This window comes from Channa argus, chromosome 2 (assembly GCF_033026475.1).
Source record: "Channa argus isolate prfri chromosome 2, Channa argus male v1.0, whole genome shotgun sequence".
NCBI classification, from domain to species: domain Eukaryota; kingdom Metazoa; phylum Chordata; class Actinopteri; order Anabantiformes; family Channidae; genus Channa; species Channa argus.
This window is the reverse complement of record NC_090198.1, coordinates 8,462,708-8,480,119: the sequence shown is the minus strand read 5'-3', so window position 1 is coordinate 8,480,119 and position 17,412 is coordinate 8,462,708. Positions and strand designations below refer to the sequence as shown.

Sequence of the window (17,412 nt, the reverse complement as noted above, 5' to 3'; positions counted from 1 at the left end):
TACTTCCTGGCTCCCATTCACATGTTCAAATGCTCGTGAGTGAGATGCTGAACCCTAAATCAGTTGCTTCTGCCAACAGCGGCCAGCTCCCCACTGGTGATTGTGACTGAGTGGGAATTGGTGAATGAGAAGCAGTTTAAAATGCTTTAAAAATGAAGACCATTTACATGTACTATTACATCGGAGATCTCTATCTCTCTCTCTGATCAAATTTATAAGATGTAATATTTGAATACAAGACAACTTTTAAGAAGGAAAAAAAAAAAAAAACCCAAACATGAATATTGTACAATTCTTTATTCAACGTAAAAACTCAATTTTACTGATATTCAGAAAACAATTCCTGGTTTACAATTCCAGTGACTGGAAGGAATAACAAACATACAAAAACTTGTCAGTTTTGAATAGCTCTAATAATTTGTCTCAAATTCAAAGTTGCTGGTTATTGCGAAAGTCCACATTAGTGATGTCACCTACTGGGGAGTTTGTGCAATATCCAGTTAAAAATCAGGCTTTAATCTGGGCTGCTATACTCCAAACATCCACAGATTCTGAGAACGATTCGGTTTCACCTGTAGTGCTATCAATACTTCAGACAAATAGTAAACTTTAAGTTAAAGGGAGAGCTGTAGAAAATTACCACTGTGAAGGCACTCCCTAAATACCAACAAATCAGAAATCAAAAAAAAAAAAAAAAAGAAAAAAAAAAAACCCTCCATCCCTCCAATACACTGGCACCACATCTTGTTCTTGTCCCTTTGTTTACAAGTCAGTAGAAAAAAAAAATAAAGCTACTCCAATGAACAATTACATTGACAATGCAACAAGGAGCTAAAACAAGGGGCTGGCATCAGAAATGCAGTAATTTGTACTGAACATATTTAGACATCATTCAATCCATGTACAAGAATTCAGATTTTTAGTAAACAATCCTCAACAACACTGCAGGTATTTAGATTTGCAGTAGAAACAGCTGACTGCAGCAACACATGAAGAAACAATGTGGATGACAGCACAGTAAGACAATTCAGAAGATGCTGATAACGGAAAAAACATGCTTTAACGGCTCAGTGTGTTTCGGAGAAAAACTGATTCAAGAGGACTGACCGAATTACTTTAGCTCAACCAAATGATCGGCTATACGAATATACACAGACACTTTTTTTGGGAATACAGCAGAGCATTTTTTTAAAATCTAAAATCTAACTTATGCAAGGTCAGTCTGACTGCAGGTTTTTAATTAACCTCTACATAAACCTGAAGAACCTCTAAAAAGCATTAGTAGTTGCTGATGTTTCTCCTTTATAGACATAGGAATGCTCTTATTTGTAATCCAACTATAACATACCTGCTCAAAAACCTAAAGTCAACAAATATTTCTAAAGCTAAGGCTGTAACTGGGGTAACCTCATAGTTAAGTGGAATAGGCTGCCATCATTACCAAAGCAACTCCAAGCATGGCTACAAACCTAACGCAGAAATAATTCATCTGATGGGGAAATCAAAGCATGACCTAAAGGTTCCAACTACCTAAGTCAGTCTGTCATGCAGCAATTTGCTGGGAGGGGGACTAGATATACATTCATTCATTACAATATTAAGTTGAGATTCTTTCAGCTGGTTTTAACTTTTACTTCACTGAGGGTGTGAAGAAAAAAAAAAAAAAACAACTTCCTACAAACTGCATAAAAATACTGAACAGTGAATTTTAGCGCCAACAAATGTAATATGTAAAAGATAAAAAATAAAGCTATCGATCACATGAACTGTGATCCACTCACAGTATCAGTGGGCTTTCTGCATACACCTTTCAATATCAAAGACAACTTCAGTAAGAAATTAACTTGATTGATGCAAAAATACAGAGTTACTCCAAAGCACAAGGTATTTACACATGTTCTTGTCAATCTGGTGACTGTGTCAAAACGTCTGGGTCAAAAAACATAAAAATAAAAACATGTTTCAGAGTTGAGAAAGAGCTAAACTCACCCCTGATGTGGACCCTGGTACTGCTGACTGAGAGCAAGTCTTGATTCTTTTTGTCAAATGTTGAGACCCAACAAAAAAAAAAAACTAAACAAAAAAACCCCACAAGATTCTTGAAATGGTATAATTTAATGACAATACTGTAGATTCACTGCTTCAGTACTACGCAGCCACCTTGTTTTCCTTCTGGAGATAGAGAGAGAAAAAATACAAGGTAACAGGTTAGAATTGCCATTTCTACAGCATGAAAAAGGTAATAAAGCTGATACTTACCCTGTATTCAAAATCAGAGAAATCCCGGCCGCCTCGGCCACCTCTGAAGCCAGGTGGAGCGCCCCTAGGTGGTCCGAAGGAACCCCTGCTTGCTGGTCGCCCTCTGCCTCCACGGGGCCCGATAAAACCTCGGCCACGGAAACCCCCTCTTCCTCGACCATACCTCATAGGGATGCCAAATGTCTCCGCATTCATTCGTCTCTCCTCTGCCCAGGTTGTCCTTCGCTCCCTAACACGCAAAGACTGATCAGCCTCAATCCTATTTTTGCAAGACGTGAATATTTAATAAAACGTTTATGTAAAAAGGGAGGCACCACAGGATGAAATGGAAATTTTAGTTTTCTGCTTTTACGTATTGTGCAGCAATGTGAGTACTAGCGTTACTAAATAAAAAACAGAAACAACCATTTACACCTCTTCAGAGAAGGGAGTCTACATTGCTGCTTTAACCAGTGCACAGCAGACTTTAATCACTCTCTCTCTCAAGTGACAAAAGATTATTTCAGTGGCCTTTTCACCTGAGGCACCTCCCATCACAGTACTAGTAGTAAGGTGACTTACTTTGAATATCCTCTTTCACCCGCTTTACTTGAAAAGATAAAAAATAAAAGAGTCTCAGTGTTAACAATTTGCATTTAAATAAATTATACAAGGCATTGAGACAGAAGGGATAAACGTTCGGTGGCATGATACCAGGCAGATGCAATTTTTTTTATTTATATGCACGTACGGACTAAAGTGTGGATAAACAGAAGAATGCTAGCTGAAAGTCTTGACTAAACTGAGCTTTGCTTACAAAAAGAAGTGATCTCTGCAACAGCAGAGCTATGACAAGAGAACCATGATGTTTTTGTTAAATGATCCTGACAATAAATACTGCGTGAAATTTATATAGAATGAAAGATGCCAAAAATCAGTCACTATCACTGATACTCTGTCCTTGTCTCTCTGATGTCTTCCTGCTCACAAGTGAATCACAAGTCCACCAGAACTTTTAGGCAGTTATAGTCTGCATGCATTCAGCTTTGGCTTCAGCATGTTCAGTGATTATCCAGAACCGCACACTGGACAACACAGACGGGGGATGGGGGACCACGGGAAAAGCTGATACTGCTCCTCTTTTTTTATGTTGTTTTTATGTGCCATAGTTTTATTGTGGGTACAATAATGTCTTCCCTCATCTTTGCAGCACCCTCTGTTCTCCTGCTGCTGCTTCAGTTGCCAATAAAATTCACTTGGTTGAAAACCTAATTTTAAACATATGTGTAAAATCATTGAACTGTAGAGCCTTGCATTAATTAATGTCCACTGAATGTTAAAATGACTTCAGTTAAATAGGGTCAACAATTTTAAGAACCATCAAAATTGTATTTAAGACTGAGTGTTCTTAAGACCTTAAGGCCTAAAATTCAGATGACTTTCAGGACACTTGCAACATCCTCCCTAAAAAAAAAAAAAAAAAAAAAAGACTTCAAACTGGACCCTAACTCTTATTTTATCTCCTTAAAAAGGGGTTATGGTTCATGAAATATAGAAAAGCCATTTAAAAACATCAAGGTACCTTAAATCATCACAGGACAAGTTATCAAAGAAGGACTTAGACTTGTCGTAGTAACACGGGTTTAGCACAGCCTCCTCCTCCTCAGTGGTTCCCTCATTTGCCAGATGTTCTGAGTCAGCAGTCTGCTCTCCATTAAGTGCCTTTTCCTCTGTTTTGTTGGAAGAAATTTTGTAAAAAATTGAAAACACAGCTAACTTATACCTAACAAAGTGGCTGGGCAAAGACAGGAAATTAATGGAGGTGTTATCAATGCACAGATATTATGAAAAAATCTCTGAAGATGGTAAAACTATGTTTGAGCCTGTTTCCAATGAAATGTTATGCATTATTGAATTTGTATCATCAAGAGGTTACTCCTAACACTGCTTTTCTTGTGAAAATGTGTGTTGTTCTCTTGCCTCAGAAACGGTGATAGAAAATGGTAATGTATAAAAACGTAATAATGATGCCCTTTAATATCTGCAGGTGTTACTTTGGGCTTTACTGAAGTTACATTTTACTCCTACATTTGGGTGATACTTGTCTTTTCATAAAATTTTATGTGCCGACAAAAGATTTTTCAACCTTTAAAAATAAAGAAAATAAATGCAGCATTCAGTTTGTTGCTCTTTAAGATTCAACTGAAGCTGTACCTTTCAGTTTGAGTTTGGTCTGGAGTTCTTTGTCAATCTCATCTTTGTGAAACTGGGCATTGGCAGTCTCAAAGTCAAAGTCTTCGTCAAACTTCACGGTACCATCCCTGCGGACATTTACTTTCCCTCTGCTGCGGTTTCCTCTTCCACGGCCGCGGCGGATCGGCTGAGCACCTGCTGAGAAATAACAGGAAACATTTTTCAGCAATGCTCAATGAGCGAGGCAGACAATGCAGCAATGAGTTAGCTAGGAGCTACAGTATGCATTTAAAACAAGCTTGTTTAAACCCATATCAGATGTTTACTGTTTTAAGAAGGAAATCTTATTCATGCATCATTCCACAGTTAACCACTAAACAAACAGGCGCTGCGTTTAATCATAAGCTGTTCATCTGATTTTGATGCAACACCCTTAATCCTCAAATGTCTCATCCACCATGTCTCAGTAAAGAATGAAGTTTAGGGCTGCAAAGGTTCTTAATGAGTATTACAGTCTATTAGGATGCAACAGCTGACAACATGAGTATACATTAATTTGTTACTTACCAGCTTGCTGCTTATTGGAGTCTTTGTTTTCAACAGCACCATGATCATTATTCGGCTGCGAGATTTTCTGAACCTCAGGAGCTGAGCAGCAAAACATACCATTGGTATTAATTTAACTCAAACTAACAGACACTTCTGCTGACTTTTATCCGCCGCATAAAGCAGAACATAAACTGACCAGGTGTCTTTACCTTTTCTCTGTTCCAATAGGTCTGGGGGCTTTTGGCTACCACTAGCTGTGCTGGTGGGTCTGGAAGCTGCTGCCCCTGTCTGACTCCTCTGTCCTAAAGGTGCAGGTGGAGCTGAGGCAGCTGATGGTGGGGCTTGCACAGCCTGCTCCAGAGTAGGACCTTTAGTTAAAGAGTCCAGCTGGGGACTAGTGTGTCCTGTAGAAATGGCAAAGTGAGATTTAAATTTCACAATGAACTTCAATGCATCATAGTTTGTCTTAAAGCAGCTGAGAGTCATCATTAGAGTTTAGTGGTAAACCAAAGGATGAGCAGTACAACAACCCATAACATTAACAACAGAACAAGACAATGCATAACACCGAAAACAAAAACAAACCTCCATCATTTTCCACCTGCCAACTTGTACCATTTTTTCCTCACTAGTGGCTAGAACTGAGTTACACCTAGGCAATAAATCACTAAATTTCATATCAAAAAATTACTGATGGCACCTTCAACACTCACACGTTTATTGTAATTTACTACAAATTTCTGATTTGAACCGCTGACCACAGGACCACTGTTCGATCACCGGTCCCGGCTATAAGTTGAAGTGTCTCTGGGCAAGACACAGAATCCCCAACAGCCCTTTCCCATCCCCAGCTGTACCGGTCCAAGCCCGGTAGAAATTGGGGAGGGTTGTAGCAGAAAGGATAAGCCGAAAGGACAAAACCAAAATACAAATTTCTGGTTTTGTCAGTTCTACTTTTCATTTCAAGAATCTAACCCATCATAGACAACAGGTAAAAGTCAAGGATTCAGATACTGCTATTGTGTACTGATACCACATTAACCTCCCCAAGTAGGTAAAGGTGAAAAAATTTATTTGGTTTAAAGCAGTTTTAAAACAACAAGTCTCTTTTATAGCACTGGTTGCTGCCATATTTTCTTTGGCGGAAAAACGTCTGCACTCGTGGGATTTGCTTGGATGCAGTGGACTGAAAATAAATTTTTTTCCACCCAGAAACCCATACTAGAAGCCAGACAGTGTAGCACTCATCAGTACCAGTCATGGCAAGTATTCAAATACAATTTTAATCGAGTCCGGGAAAAGGTGGTATCAAGACATCCTAAGTGAAAATAAATGTCTAAATCATTTATAAATATTTAATCTATATTGTTGGGTCTTAATTGATTTTCTTTATTCCAGAAAATAACAGATTTTTATTTATTCAAGTAAACCAATTAATTTGTCATTTAAAATAGGTCCCAATGTGCATTTTACCGCCTTTTGTCCCAACCGAACCACTTTCATGACACCTTTGACCAGGAACTGTTCCTACCTCCTGCTCCAACAGATCCAAACTGCTGAGCTGCAAGGGGTGTAACACCAAACTGGGTGTAAGGTGTGACAGGAGCTCTGCTGAATGGAGCATAGGGCCCAGCAGACTGGAATGATGCTGCAGCTGCACCTTTGGAAGGTCCAATTGATGACTACAAAAATATATATACACAGACATGAAAGAAATAAAATTCACAAGTATTTAAAAACAAACAAACAAAAAAACAACAACAAAAGAAATTCACAAGTATAAAAAAAAAGAAAATCACAAGTGTGTGTGTGTATATATATATATATATATATATATATATATATATATATATATATATATATATATATATATATACACACACACACACATATATATAAAAAAAGCATTTATTAGACGTGTCACTATCACAACTGTAAACTGTTAAGCAAGTCACCATCTCCACTGCTATTCACTCCAGAAACACTCTACTGCAATTAGTGAGCCTTAATATTGCAGCCATGAGAACAGAAACAATATCCACAGAAGCATGAGCTGAAAACCATAGTATGCAATTTGACACATGAAGTTTAAGATGGGATTTTACCCATATTATGGAAGTAATTTGGTCTAAGCAAAAGAGCCAAAAAGTATATATATAGATTAGTGTACAAGTGCTCAGTGTCTATTGGGGCCAGTTCCATGACACTGGCATTGCCGACTACACTAGACTTTAATGAACTGGAGCTACAATTAACGTTAGATGAATCTCTGACTTTGTTTTTTTTTTTTTACTGTGAACAAACATGTGCAACAAGAACAGGACAGGTGCAATACTGTTGCACTTGATGTTTCTGATAGCATTAATGATGATTCAGTTCTACCCAATAGCAGGAGACCATGACAGTGAATTGAGGTGAACGCTAAATAAGACTCTGCAAGCACTTAAAAATCAGCAATTACCGGAATTATTTGCACCTGAGCTTTTGCTTCCATCTTTGGCATTCATTTTAAATAACACAAGCTACAACATCTTTAAAATGTGTTTAGGAAAGAGCATCAATGTTTACAGACTTTAACATGATATAAATGCAGCCATTTTTTTTTTAAATAGTACAAGAATACAGACAAATGCACTTACTTGAACTATGGCAGGGTCCTGAGGCAGAGTGCTGGCGGCTTTGGGTGGCTCACACACCGTCAGGTCTTTGATGTCACTTCCTCTAAAAATGATATACTCAAACACTTCCTCCCGAGGTGGAATTGGCCTGTCAGTAGGACGATCTTCAGTGCCAAAAGAGCGAACTGTTTGAAAAATTCACAATGAGACACGAAATTTCATTCTTCCTTTTTACTGAATGTAATTTGGTCAGTGGTGAAACAAAATTACTGTTGAAGTGTGTCAAACTGTTAGTTTGTTAGTCGAAAGCTAATCCTTCTTTTGCCTGTTTAAGTACTCAAAATGCATCACACGAAACTACGTAATGTTCCCATCCCCGTCCACAAAGACCTGGAAAAAAGGTTCTTAAGCCTTTACGCTTAATTTTAATATTTGGCATGCGAGTTGTAGTTTGGAGTTCACATCCCCACGTTTGAAACAAAGACTTGTATAAAACTCGGCATTTAACCCATAACCAAATACTTAACGGTGTGTTTGACAGCAACAAATCATTCATTTTCAATTGCACGCCACCGCGGGAATCAGGAAAGGCCACATAATTGACGTTCGCACAATCACAACGTAAACAAAAGACAGAGTTGACGGCAGCACCGCTTAGCTGTTAGTTGGCTACATGCTAGCTAACGTAGCTAACTACGTGAAACGTAATTGTTTCAGCCATGTTTCTTAATACATTAACACGCTGCGTTACAACTCAAGTGAGCACTCGAGTCCACTTCTTAGTTACGTAACTTACCTTTTGCAAGTGCTACTGTTGAGTTTTCAGTGTCAATTGTGTACAAAATTCCTTCATAGCGTATCTCGGCCTTGGAAATTAGGCTAATTTTGCTGCCTATGTACGGCGTCCCTCCTGCGCTCATGTTTACCCAAAGGACTTAATAGACTTACTTCCCCTGAATTGGTTTACTTAAATCGGTTCTTTAAAGAGCAGTAGCCTTTCAAGCTACATCAGATGAGTTGTTAGCTTCGCGGTGGGTCAAGCGCGCTCGCTTCTGAACTGATCTCTGCTACAACATGGCCGTTTTCATTTTCCTTCGCTCGCCGCTAAGGATGTTGGGAGAATGGTTGCGGCTCATTTTTCTGAAGTTGCCTCCTTTTCCGCTCACTGCTTCGTGTTTTATGTTTAGTTCTCATGCAGGTTAAGTGTTTAATTGGATAAAACCACGTGAACTCCTAAAAATCACCGAGTTTTGTTCACTTTTAGGTTAACTTTTAGTGGAGGAAATGCAGGATTAAGGTTTGGGATTCAGCCCTTTTCTTTTCTTATCGCGATAATACACGGGATCATCTCTCTCCACCCTGCCCCCATATTATATTAGGAAACAGTTTTAGGTTCAGAAAAGTGTATGCCGCATAATTGGTATTTGATCCTACGATTGCATTGTTTTTAACAATAAACTCCTGCACTAAGACACCTATTTTTCTGTGCCCAATATAAGAGTTTTGTAAGGTTATGTAAGCGCACGGTACTTACACTATTACAACAGTTCTTCATAATACTTATTAAAAAAAGGACTTGAAAAAATAATATAAAATGTACAACTAGGATGCCCCTCATGTGATGACGTCAGATTCATTCCCACAATGCCTAGTAACACGCAGGCGCGCTGTAAAAAAATAGAAGACAGCTATCTGTGATCAGAGATGGCGGGCACCTCCGACCCCCTGGAAGATATGCTATTTTCAGAGGTGGATGAAAAAGCTGTGAGTGACCTAGTGGGCTCATTGGAGTCACAGCTTGCTGGCCAAAGCAACCCAGCAGGTAAAACTGACGAAAACGGAGGCGCTGGCTCAGTGCCCCCCGCTAACCATCACTTAGGAAAAACGCTACCAGTGGGTACCACAACACTAGAACAACAACAAGGACGCCGTAATAAACCCGAGATGCGCCAGGAGATCAACTCTAAAGACGTTAGCCCGGACAAAACTGTCACGTCGCCTTCTTTGGGTTGTGCCCCTTCTTTTGGCGAGCCTTCCACCACTTCAGCTGCCTGTGTCAACGCCACTTGCAGCGGTTCGCAATCACATGGAGCATCCATCACAACACTGACTGCATCTGCTGTGTCAACTTTGGCATCTCCGTCAGTCAGCATCAGCACCGCATCCAGTCGGGGCTCCAAGGGATCCCCCGGGTCAGGTGAGGCGTCGACAGAAGCTAGAAAACGCATAACCACGCCGCGGAGGAGCGCCTCTGCTCGGATAAAGAGTTTGAACGGCGCTGCTGTAACGACAAGGAGGAACAGCAACACAGCGGTGGTCGACAACGCCAGCTCTGTGGATGCCAGTGCAACTATACCAAACTCTACACGACCGGCGACATCCTCTATTAACACTTCGACTTTCACCTTATGTAACGCTAGCCTGCCTGTCGGTCAGTCGGCTATTGCTCTCGACCGGGGAACCCCTACCATTGCTCTGCATAGACTCCCGAATCATATTGTAGCCAGTATAGCCCAGAACGGCAACGGGACCAGCGTTTCGGCCTTGGTTGAGCAAGGTGCTCGCATAGGACCCGCCACCTCTACTGCTGTGCAGGAGAACCACAGCAAAGCGGTCACAGAAGCCGGGGCTTCCAAAACAGACGATTGTCAGTCCAAACTTGTAATGTCAAGTCAATCTGATAGTGTCAATTCTGTAATAACCACTGTTTGCTCTGCATCTCCTGTTGTTACACCAGCGACCACCACGGCAGCAGCTACAACAACCACAACAGTAACTCAGCCTCTGAGCTCTGCCACAGCCTCTGCTTGTGTTACAGGAGTGGCAACTAGTTCTGTATGTGGAATTAATCAGACTACATCAGTGACTACCACTGTTAGCATGGTCAGGCCCACAGTTCCATCGCCAACACCTGCTGTGGCCACGTCTGCACAGTCCCACATCCCTGGGCTTACAGCAACTCAAAGGATTGTAGCTCCCCAGCTGATTGTCAGACCACCTCAACAGCAGACGACCATTCAACTGCCCCCTGGGTTCACCATCCCACCGGGTAAGGTTTGCAGGAGGAGGACGTAGAGCAACAGGAAGGTCCTGTTTACTCTTGTTTTTAAATAACTTTACCAGAGGCTACACTGTGTGGATACACCGTGCCCTCGATAGGATGGGTACTGTTCCTGTGTGAAAAATATGCCTTTTGATTAATGCATTTATTCATTATAGTTATAGCATGCGTGGCCCCGGGGGACTCAATAACTTCACCCAGCAGTGTTAATACAATGTTATGCCACTTGTGCAGCTCACATCAAATTTACACCAAACATCTTTGACATTATAACAGGAAACCACCATTGTGAACTAAATAATGAGAAATTAAACTCGACATACTTGACATTTGCAGTGAAACTGTCAAATTGTATTTAGCAGTACATTTTAGTTATTTAGTTGATGCTGAAGTTTTTAGACCTAAGTGTCTCAATTGAAGATCAGAGCTGTGTGTTTATTTGATCACAGGACAAATTCTGTAATGTATCTGTGTTATCAGACTTTCAGCTCGAGGCACATGGTTTTATGAGTTTACTGTCAGGAGAAGACAGGTTTTTTTTTTAATGAAAAAATATTGAAATGGGACAAGCCAATATATTCATACATCAATGCCACACACTACTCACCAAATGCTATATGTACAAGCATGGAGCTGAACACAACTGTCACTAAAGTTTCAAACATTTGCTTTTTACACTAATAGTTAGTTTAACATATACAGTATCAGCATCAAGAGAGTATACAAGGTGACAGAATCCCATTAGTTTTTAAAAAAAATGCGAAGCTGAAATTAACCAGTTAACTAACTAACTAACCAGCTAACTGTTGACTTAAGTGCACTGGAGCATCTTGTCACAAGATATTGTAATACATATTTAGAATGTAGATCACTTTGTTTCTTCATACTTATTAGAGTCACAAGTGAATAGGCGCAGTGTTTTGGTAGCCCAAGTTTAGCAACTATGTTTTGCAGGTGCTCCCTCCCGTGACCCTCATATTCTTTTAGGGAGTAAGCATTGCTGGTAATTGCTGTGGACAGTAGTTAGAATGATTTGTGTGCTGCCCTGCTGAATGTTGTTCTGAGTCACCTTACCTCAGGAATAATGGCTCTGTGAGATAGTCAAAGTATTATCAAAATATGCTATTAACCTTTCCATTGACCTTGTGGCTTGTTCCCTCTATGGAAATTATGCTAAGATAAACAAATGTGAAATAAAACATTTTATCTTGACCTGACATGGGCTTTTTCACAACTGTGCCACTGTAATAAATGCAAGCCTTATTATTTTGTTTATTCTTTATTCTTGTTTTATTTATCTTTCTTATTTCAGTTTAATTTCTAGCTGTTTGGCATGTTTCCTCTAAAAGAAGTTTTAATCGTTGTGAAGAAATACTGTGGGACTGTTGGATTAAACTGATCGTATGACCGTATGAACTGACAACTAGGACTGAGCATTGTATGAATGTTTTCAATTCCATTGTCAATACAAATACTTTGAGTTTGACACAGGTTCCTAACCCATACTTTTTAAAATAAGGTACATTTTATGAAATCAATTTTAACAACAGGTTACACTCCAAATCTAGTAAGTTTGTTTTAATCACCTTATTATTTTTACTCTTAAAGCAGTTTTACACAACAATAATTCATCAATTTAACACAACGTAAAGCTGTTTAACAGGTCAATGAATGAATGTATGAAAGTACTTTTGGAACCACATCCACTGTAATAAGGAATATTATAGTAAAACAATTTGCAAGTCAGGGTCAAATGCTGCATGCTTATTGGCTCACTGATGCTGATGAGATTTACTCCTTAGGTACTGAAATTTGGTATTAAATAACAAGGCATGTTTGGTCAGTGCCTTAAAAGCTGGTTGTGACAGGCCAAAAAGGTCTTTGGCTCAGTTTCTCTGGTTATCCATCCATTTATTATCTTTAACCACTTAGCCTGTTCAGGGTATGTCTTGGACAGGTTGCCAGTCACTGTCAGGAGCAACACAGATAGACACACACAGACAGACAACCATTCACGCTCGCATTCACACCAACAGACGATTTAGAGTGATCAGTTAACATAACATGCACGTCCTTGGACTGTGGGAGGAAACTGGAGTACTCAGAGGAAACACACACAAGCATGGGAACAACATGAGAACTCCACACAGAAAAGCCGCAGCCGGCAGGTAGATTTGAACTGGGGACCTTCTAGCTGTCAGGTGGCAGTGCTGACCCCTCAACCACTGTGTTGCCTGTTTCTATGGTCAACAGCAGTTTATTAATTTCAAAATGATTTTGAACACTTAGGCTTAAGGTAACCATGTATTATATTTCTCCTAATGTCTACTTGTTTGTTTAATCACTAATTTTCCTGCCAGTTAGAATTTTAGAATGCAAACTTCTTTGGTTATTTGTACACGTGAATAGCAGAGTGAGGACATCTGTCATCCACATCCAAAATATGTCCATGTTTGATGAGATTTTGGTTTTAGTACCATGCAGTGACTATGAACTTATAGCATTTTCTTTTTCATGTTCACTGATCTCCAGGAATGGTGTTGGTGCGTACAGAGTTGGGTCAGCTAGTGATGGTCCCTCAGCAGGCTTTAGCCCAAGCACAGGCTCAAGCTCAGGCCCAGGCACAGAACAATATCTCACCGCGACCTGCCACACCCACCACAGGAGCATCTTTCAGAGTAACAACACCACAGGTGAGACTCTGCTACAGAAGCTGCAAGGTAGCTAGGACCCATATATTAATATGACCGCTGCACACAGATTTACTCCTCAAATAGTGTAGGGCTACATGGCGGCAGTGGCTGAGTCGGTACAGTGGCTGCCCACCGATAATAGGGTCAGAGGTTCCTGCCGCCCCTCTTCCCGACCACATGTCAAAGTGTCCCTGGGCAAGAGACTGAACCTCCAACAGCCCATCCCCAGCAGCGCTGTGCTGGTCCCAATTGGGGAGTGTTGCATCAGCAAGGGCATCCAGCGTAAAACATGTGCCAAATCAACATGCTGACTAATGATCCGCTGTGGGGAACCTGAATTTAAGAAATAAGCCGAAAGGACAAAAAAAATATTTTAGGGCAATGTAAATCCACACTGTATCTGATAGTGGTTCATGGTATACCTGCAGGCATTTTGGAACATGGTGTATAACTGGCTTTATTTCAGATTTGGTGTAAGTCACAGTTTAGAGGATGGGTCATCAGATTTGTTTGGAACACACGTGAAACATTCCTATCTAGCGATTTAATCTCATGTAGGAACACAAATAATGTTCTTTTTGGGTTTTGTAGATGAGATGTAGCAATATCTTATTTCTTTCTGCTTATGTCTTCACAATAAAAAATAAAAACTTTGAACATGGCATGGTGCCAGGCGGAGTTGTGTGTCAGAAACTCCTGATCTACTTGGATTTCCATGCACAGCCATCTCTAGGATTTAGAAGTCCTGTGGGCAAAATGCTATGTGGATTTCAGATATCAGAGGAGAATGGCCAGACTGGTTTAGGTGATTGAAAGGTGACATTAACTTTTGTTTAGAAGAGCATCTCTAAAAACATCCCTTTATGACCACAGTAACATACAATGGCACAAAGCTAAAATCATCTCAAACTGGTTTCTTGGCAATGAGTTTACTGTATTCAAATGACATCCACAATCACCAGAACTCAGTCCGAGAGAGCCCCTTTGGGATGTGGTGGAATGCGAGATTCTCATCATGAATGTGCAGCTGACAGGTCTGCAGCAACTGTGCGATCCTGTAATGGCAATATAGACTAAAATCTCTAAAGAATGTTGGGTGCTCGGTCCTGAAGGCAAAAGGGTGTCCAATTTCATACTAATCAAGTGGCCAGCGAGTGTACTTCGGTCTATTGCCCATACATTTTTATTACAGTTAACTTCACATATTGTACACTGCAAATCCATGATTGAATTACTTCCATCCATCCATCCATTATCATTTAGCGCTTGTCTCGTTTGGGCATCGCGGGGTTGCTGGAGCCAATCCCAGCTCTCACTGAGCACATGGCAGGGTACAACCTACACAGGACTCCAGTTTGCCTCAGGGCTATATTCATTTGTTGTACTTATACTTTATTAATGTATTCATTTTACATACAACACTAAATGTTAGTGGCACAACTCAATCTGTTAAAAAAACATTTGCAGTTGCGGCAGGAAGGCCATCCGGCGTAAAACAAAAAAAACTCATGCCAAAACAGAGTGCAGAACACATTCTGCTGTGGCAACCCCTGAAGGGACAAGCACAAAGCTGTTGATTTGAAGCTATACAAAAAATTCTGCAGCCCAAGACCGAATTAAAGATCAGTCTTTCACCACCTCCACTCACATAGTTAACCAGATATTGAACATTATTTATTTTTTGGCTTACTGCATACTTTGCCTCAGGGGGTAAGCAGTCTTCCAGTAATCCTAGGGTTGTTTGGTTGATTCCAGAATCCTCCGGTTCATAGCATTCTTAAGACACTGAACTCCAACTTAGTTACTCCGTGAGTGTAGGCCAGCGGCATAGCAGCTTCCCCATTGGTGCGCGAGTGTTTGTGAGTGTGAATGGGTGTATGAGAAGCAGTGAAAAGCACTTTGGGCACGAACAAGATAGAAAGCGCTCAATAAGTGCAAACTTTTTACCATTTAGTTTAAAAGTGGATCATGACAGAAAGCCAAAAGACAGCTACCAACTAATCAACTCATGACATTCTCTATTTCGGCAACACCGTAGCTAACACTGTATGCCAAAAGATATTGTTGCTGTTAATATCAACTCTGGTTTGGTCTGTGTTGAATTATATCACTCAAATCAAAATACAAGCCACACAAGTAAGTAAAATAAACACTATCACCAGTGCTCTTAGGAAAGAACCGATCCCTGGACAGAAGCAGGTTCCTAATTGCTGTCACATGGCTGCCCACTGCTCCTAAATACTGTAATGTGGCTAAAGAAAGGATATGAAACAGTTAAAGTCTGAAAAGAGACTGTTGTGGGAGGCCATCTCTAATGTTTGAAGTGGAGAATGAGTTTTTAGTATCCAGGACAGTATACAATTGTAACACAGATAGGACTATGGACAGCTCCTGGTGCTGAAATAACATCTATTTTCAAAATTTTGTTCTTTATTTATTTTGGTAGTTTCATTGAGTGATGTAGTTACTTTTCCTTTAATACAATGCAGCACTGACCAACCTAATTGGAGCAGACGGGAATAAAGGCCCTGCTCAAGGGCACAACCGGCTCAAGGGTGTTAATAAAGCAAGTGCTGCCTTTTACTTGTCGCAACTAGGTCTAGTTGGTCTAATCATCTCTGGAGTCGAATAGTTAATGTTGGTTGGGGACCACCTCAACAAGTGAACTGCTTAGCCGTACACCCTAATTAGGATGTGATTAATAAGTTTAATAGTGTAATTATGGAATAATGACAGAAAATTCTTAATTTTTTTATGTATAGATTAAACTAAAATTAATAGGTGAAATAATGATTCAAGGCTTCTTAATGACTCCATGGGGTGCTCTCATCAAAATTTAACAAGCTACTGAATCATTAATTGGAATTTGCTTATTATCACCTGTGGTTACATCACTCATGTAAAAACTGGAGCTTCTGCCAGTGGGTTCACACCTTTGGCATGTAATTGCTTTTAATAATGAGGTTACCAGATTGTTCATCACCCACCGTTTCTCTGTAAATTAAACATTCCAGCTAAATTGGACTGACATTAGAATGACAGCAAAGCACTAATAAACCTGCCAGTTGTGAATAGCAAATCAGAGGGGTTGATGTGTTTACCTCAGCATATTTGTAGTAGGCATACATTACGTTAAGTTATACGTTTACATTATATTATTTAAAAATCCATATTTATAGGTTCAGTGCATGTATATTTTCAAATTGTACAACTGCTTTTAAAAGATTATTTTTATATGTGATGGATAACAAAACAAACATAGTGATTTTTTTTTAACTTCAAAATGAATACAAAATGAACTTTATCATTGCTTTGACATATTTTATTTTAAATATAGTTGTGTTCTGTTTTGGATCTTGGGATTCAGCAGTGTTGTTCAGTTATGGAACAGCTAAGATAATGTTTTGGCCTCCCTATTTAAAACGAGGGGGGCAAAACTTTAGAACCACTTCTTCTTATAATGCACTTCATTATGACTCCACTAGCCACTCTGACCTCAATGATAAACAGAGCATGGAATTATCACCTTTCTGACAATTTCAATTTAAAAACTAAGAAAATATAACGTAAAAGAAGAATTCATGGCAGAGCTGCTGTATTGGATTCCATTAGATTGTACAGGTGTACCTAATAAAGTGGCCAGTGAGTGTATGTTCTTTATAAGTTGAATGTTTACAACAATGCCCAATGCATTGCACCAAAGCCCAAACTGATTTATTCAAACACCCAATTACTAACTCATGATTCATACACATATTTAGTTAACATTTTTTTAAAAAAAGGAAAACAAGCTTAAGATATTCAGCTTTGCGAAAGCTTAACGCTTAAAATAACGAATAGATCATAATAATTGCTGCAAATCAATATCTGCAGAAGTGTTGTTTTAGCTCTAATGTCCTGTTAAGTTGTCAGGTACCAAAAACGTCCACAATACTCAATCCTCAAATCAGCAAAAGAGTATAGTATTACAGTACAAAGTGGCTTCTGAATAGCACTTGATTATAGTCCTCTGGTCAGATTGTGGTTGGCAAACAACAGTAATAACTGCTTGAGACAGAAG

At 39.7% G+C, this 17,412-nt stretch overlaps 2 protein-coding genes across 6 annotated transcripts in view; one reads left to right on the top strand and one right to left on the bottom strand.

The window, feature by feature from the left end:
* Positions 1-282: 282 nt before the first annotated feature.
* Positions 283-8,715, bottom strand: LOC137111937 (protein LSM14 homolog A-like). 2 transcript variants are annotated; one of them, XM_067495136.1, is made up of 10 exons: positions 8,395-8,715; positions 7,620-7,783; positions 6,512-6,662; positions 5,190-5,384; positions 4,999-5,079; positions 4,453-4,626; positions 3,821-3,968; positions 2,821-2,847; positions 2,260-2,488; positions 283-2,172 (listed from the first exon to the last, which is right to left on the bottom strand). In XM_067495136.1, the coding sequence occupies exons 1-10, from the start codon at positions 8,516-8,518 to the stop codon at positions 2,149-2,151; spliced, it is 1,317 nt and encodes a 438-aa protein (XP_067351237.1). In that variant the 5' UTR covers positions 8,519-8,715; the 3' UTR covers positions 283-2,148. The 2 variants fall into 2 exon arrangements, with proteins under 2 accessions (XP_067351237.1, XP_067351236.1); XM_067495135.1 differs by having other exon boundaries at positions 4,453-4,629; positions 8,395-8,714.
* Positions 8,716-9,196: 481 nt separating this feature from the next.
* LOC137111891 (transcription initiation factor TFIID subunit 4-like) overlaps positions 9,197-17,412 on the top strand; it is a 78,728-nt gene continuing 70,512 nt past the window's right edge. The window contains exons 1-2 of one of the 4 annotated variants that reach the window (XM_067495134.1): positions 9,197-10,647; positions 13,192-13,352. In XM_067495134.1, the coding sequence (XP_067351235.1) occupies positions 9,303-10,647; positions 13,192-13,352 (1,506 nt within the window). In that variant the 5' untranslated portion in view covers positions 9,197-9,302. The remainder of the gene's footprint in view (positions 10,648-13,191; positions 13,353-17,412) is intronic. The other 3 variants (XM_067495132.1, XM_067495131.1, XM_067495133.1) reach the window with 3 other exon arrangements.

What these genes read in the sequence shown, in the direction of transcription:
- LOC137111937 (XM_067495135.1), bottom strand. Translation starts at nt 8,518, where the DNA reads ATGAGCGCAGGAGGGACGCCGTACATAGGCAGCAAAATTAGCCTAATT. An exon ending in CCTATTGGAACAGAGAAAAG is followed by an intron (nt 5,080 to 5,189) that starts GTAAAGACACCT and finishes TTTGCTGCTCAG; the next exon opens with CTCCTGAGGTTCAGAAAATC. An exon ending in TCTCTGATTTTGAATACAGG is followed by an intron (nt 2,173 to 2,259) that starts GTAAGTATCAGC and finishes CTCTATCTCCAG; the next exon opens with AAGGAAAACAAGGTGGCTGC.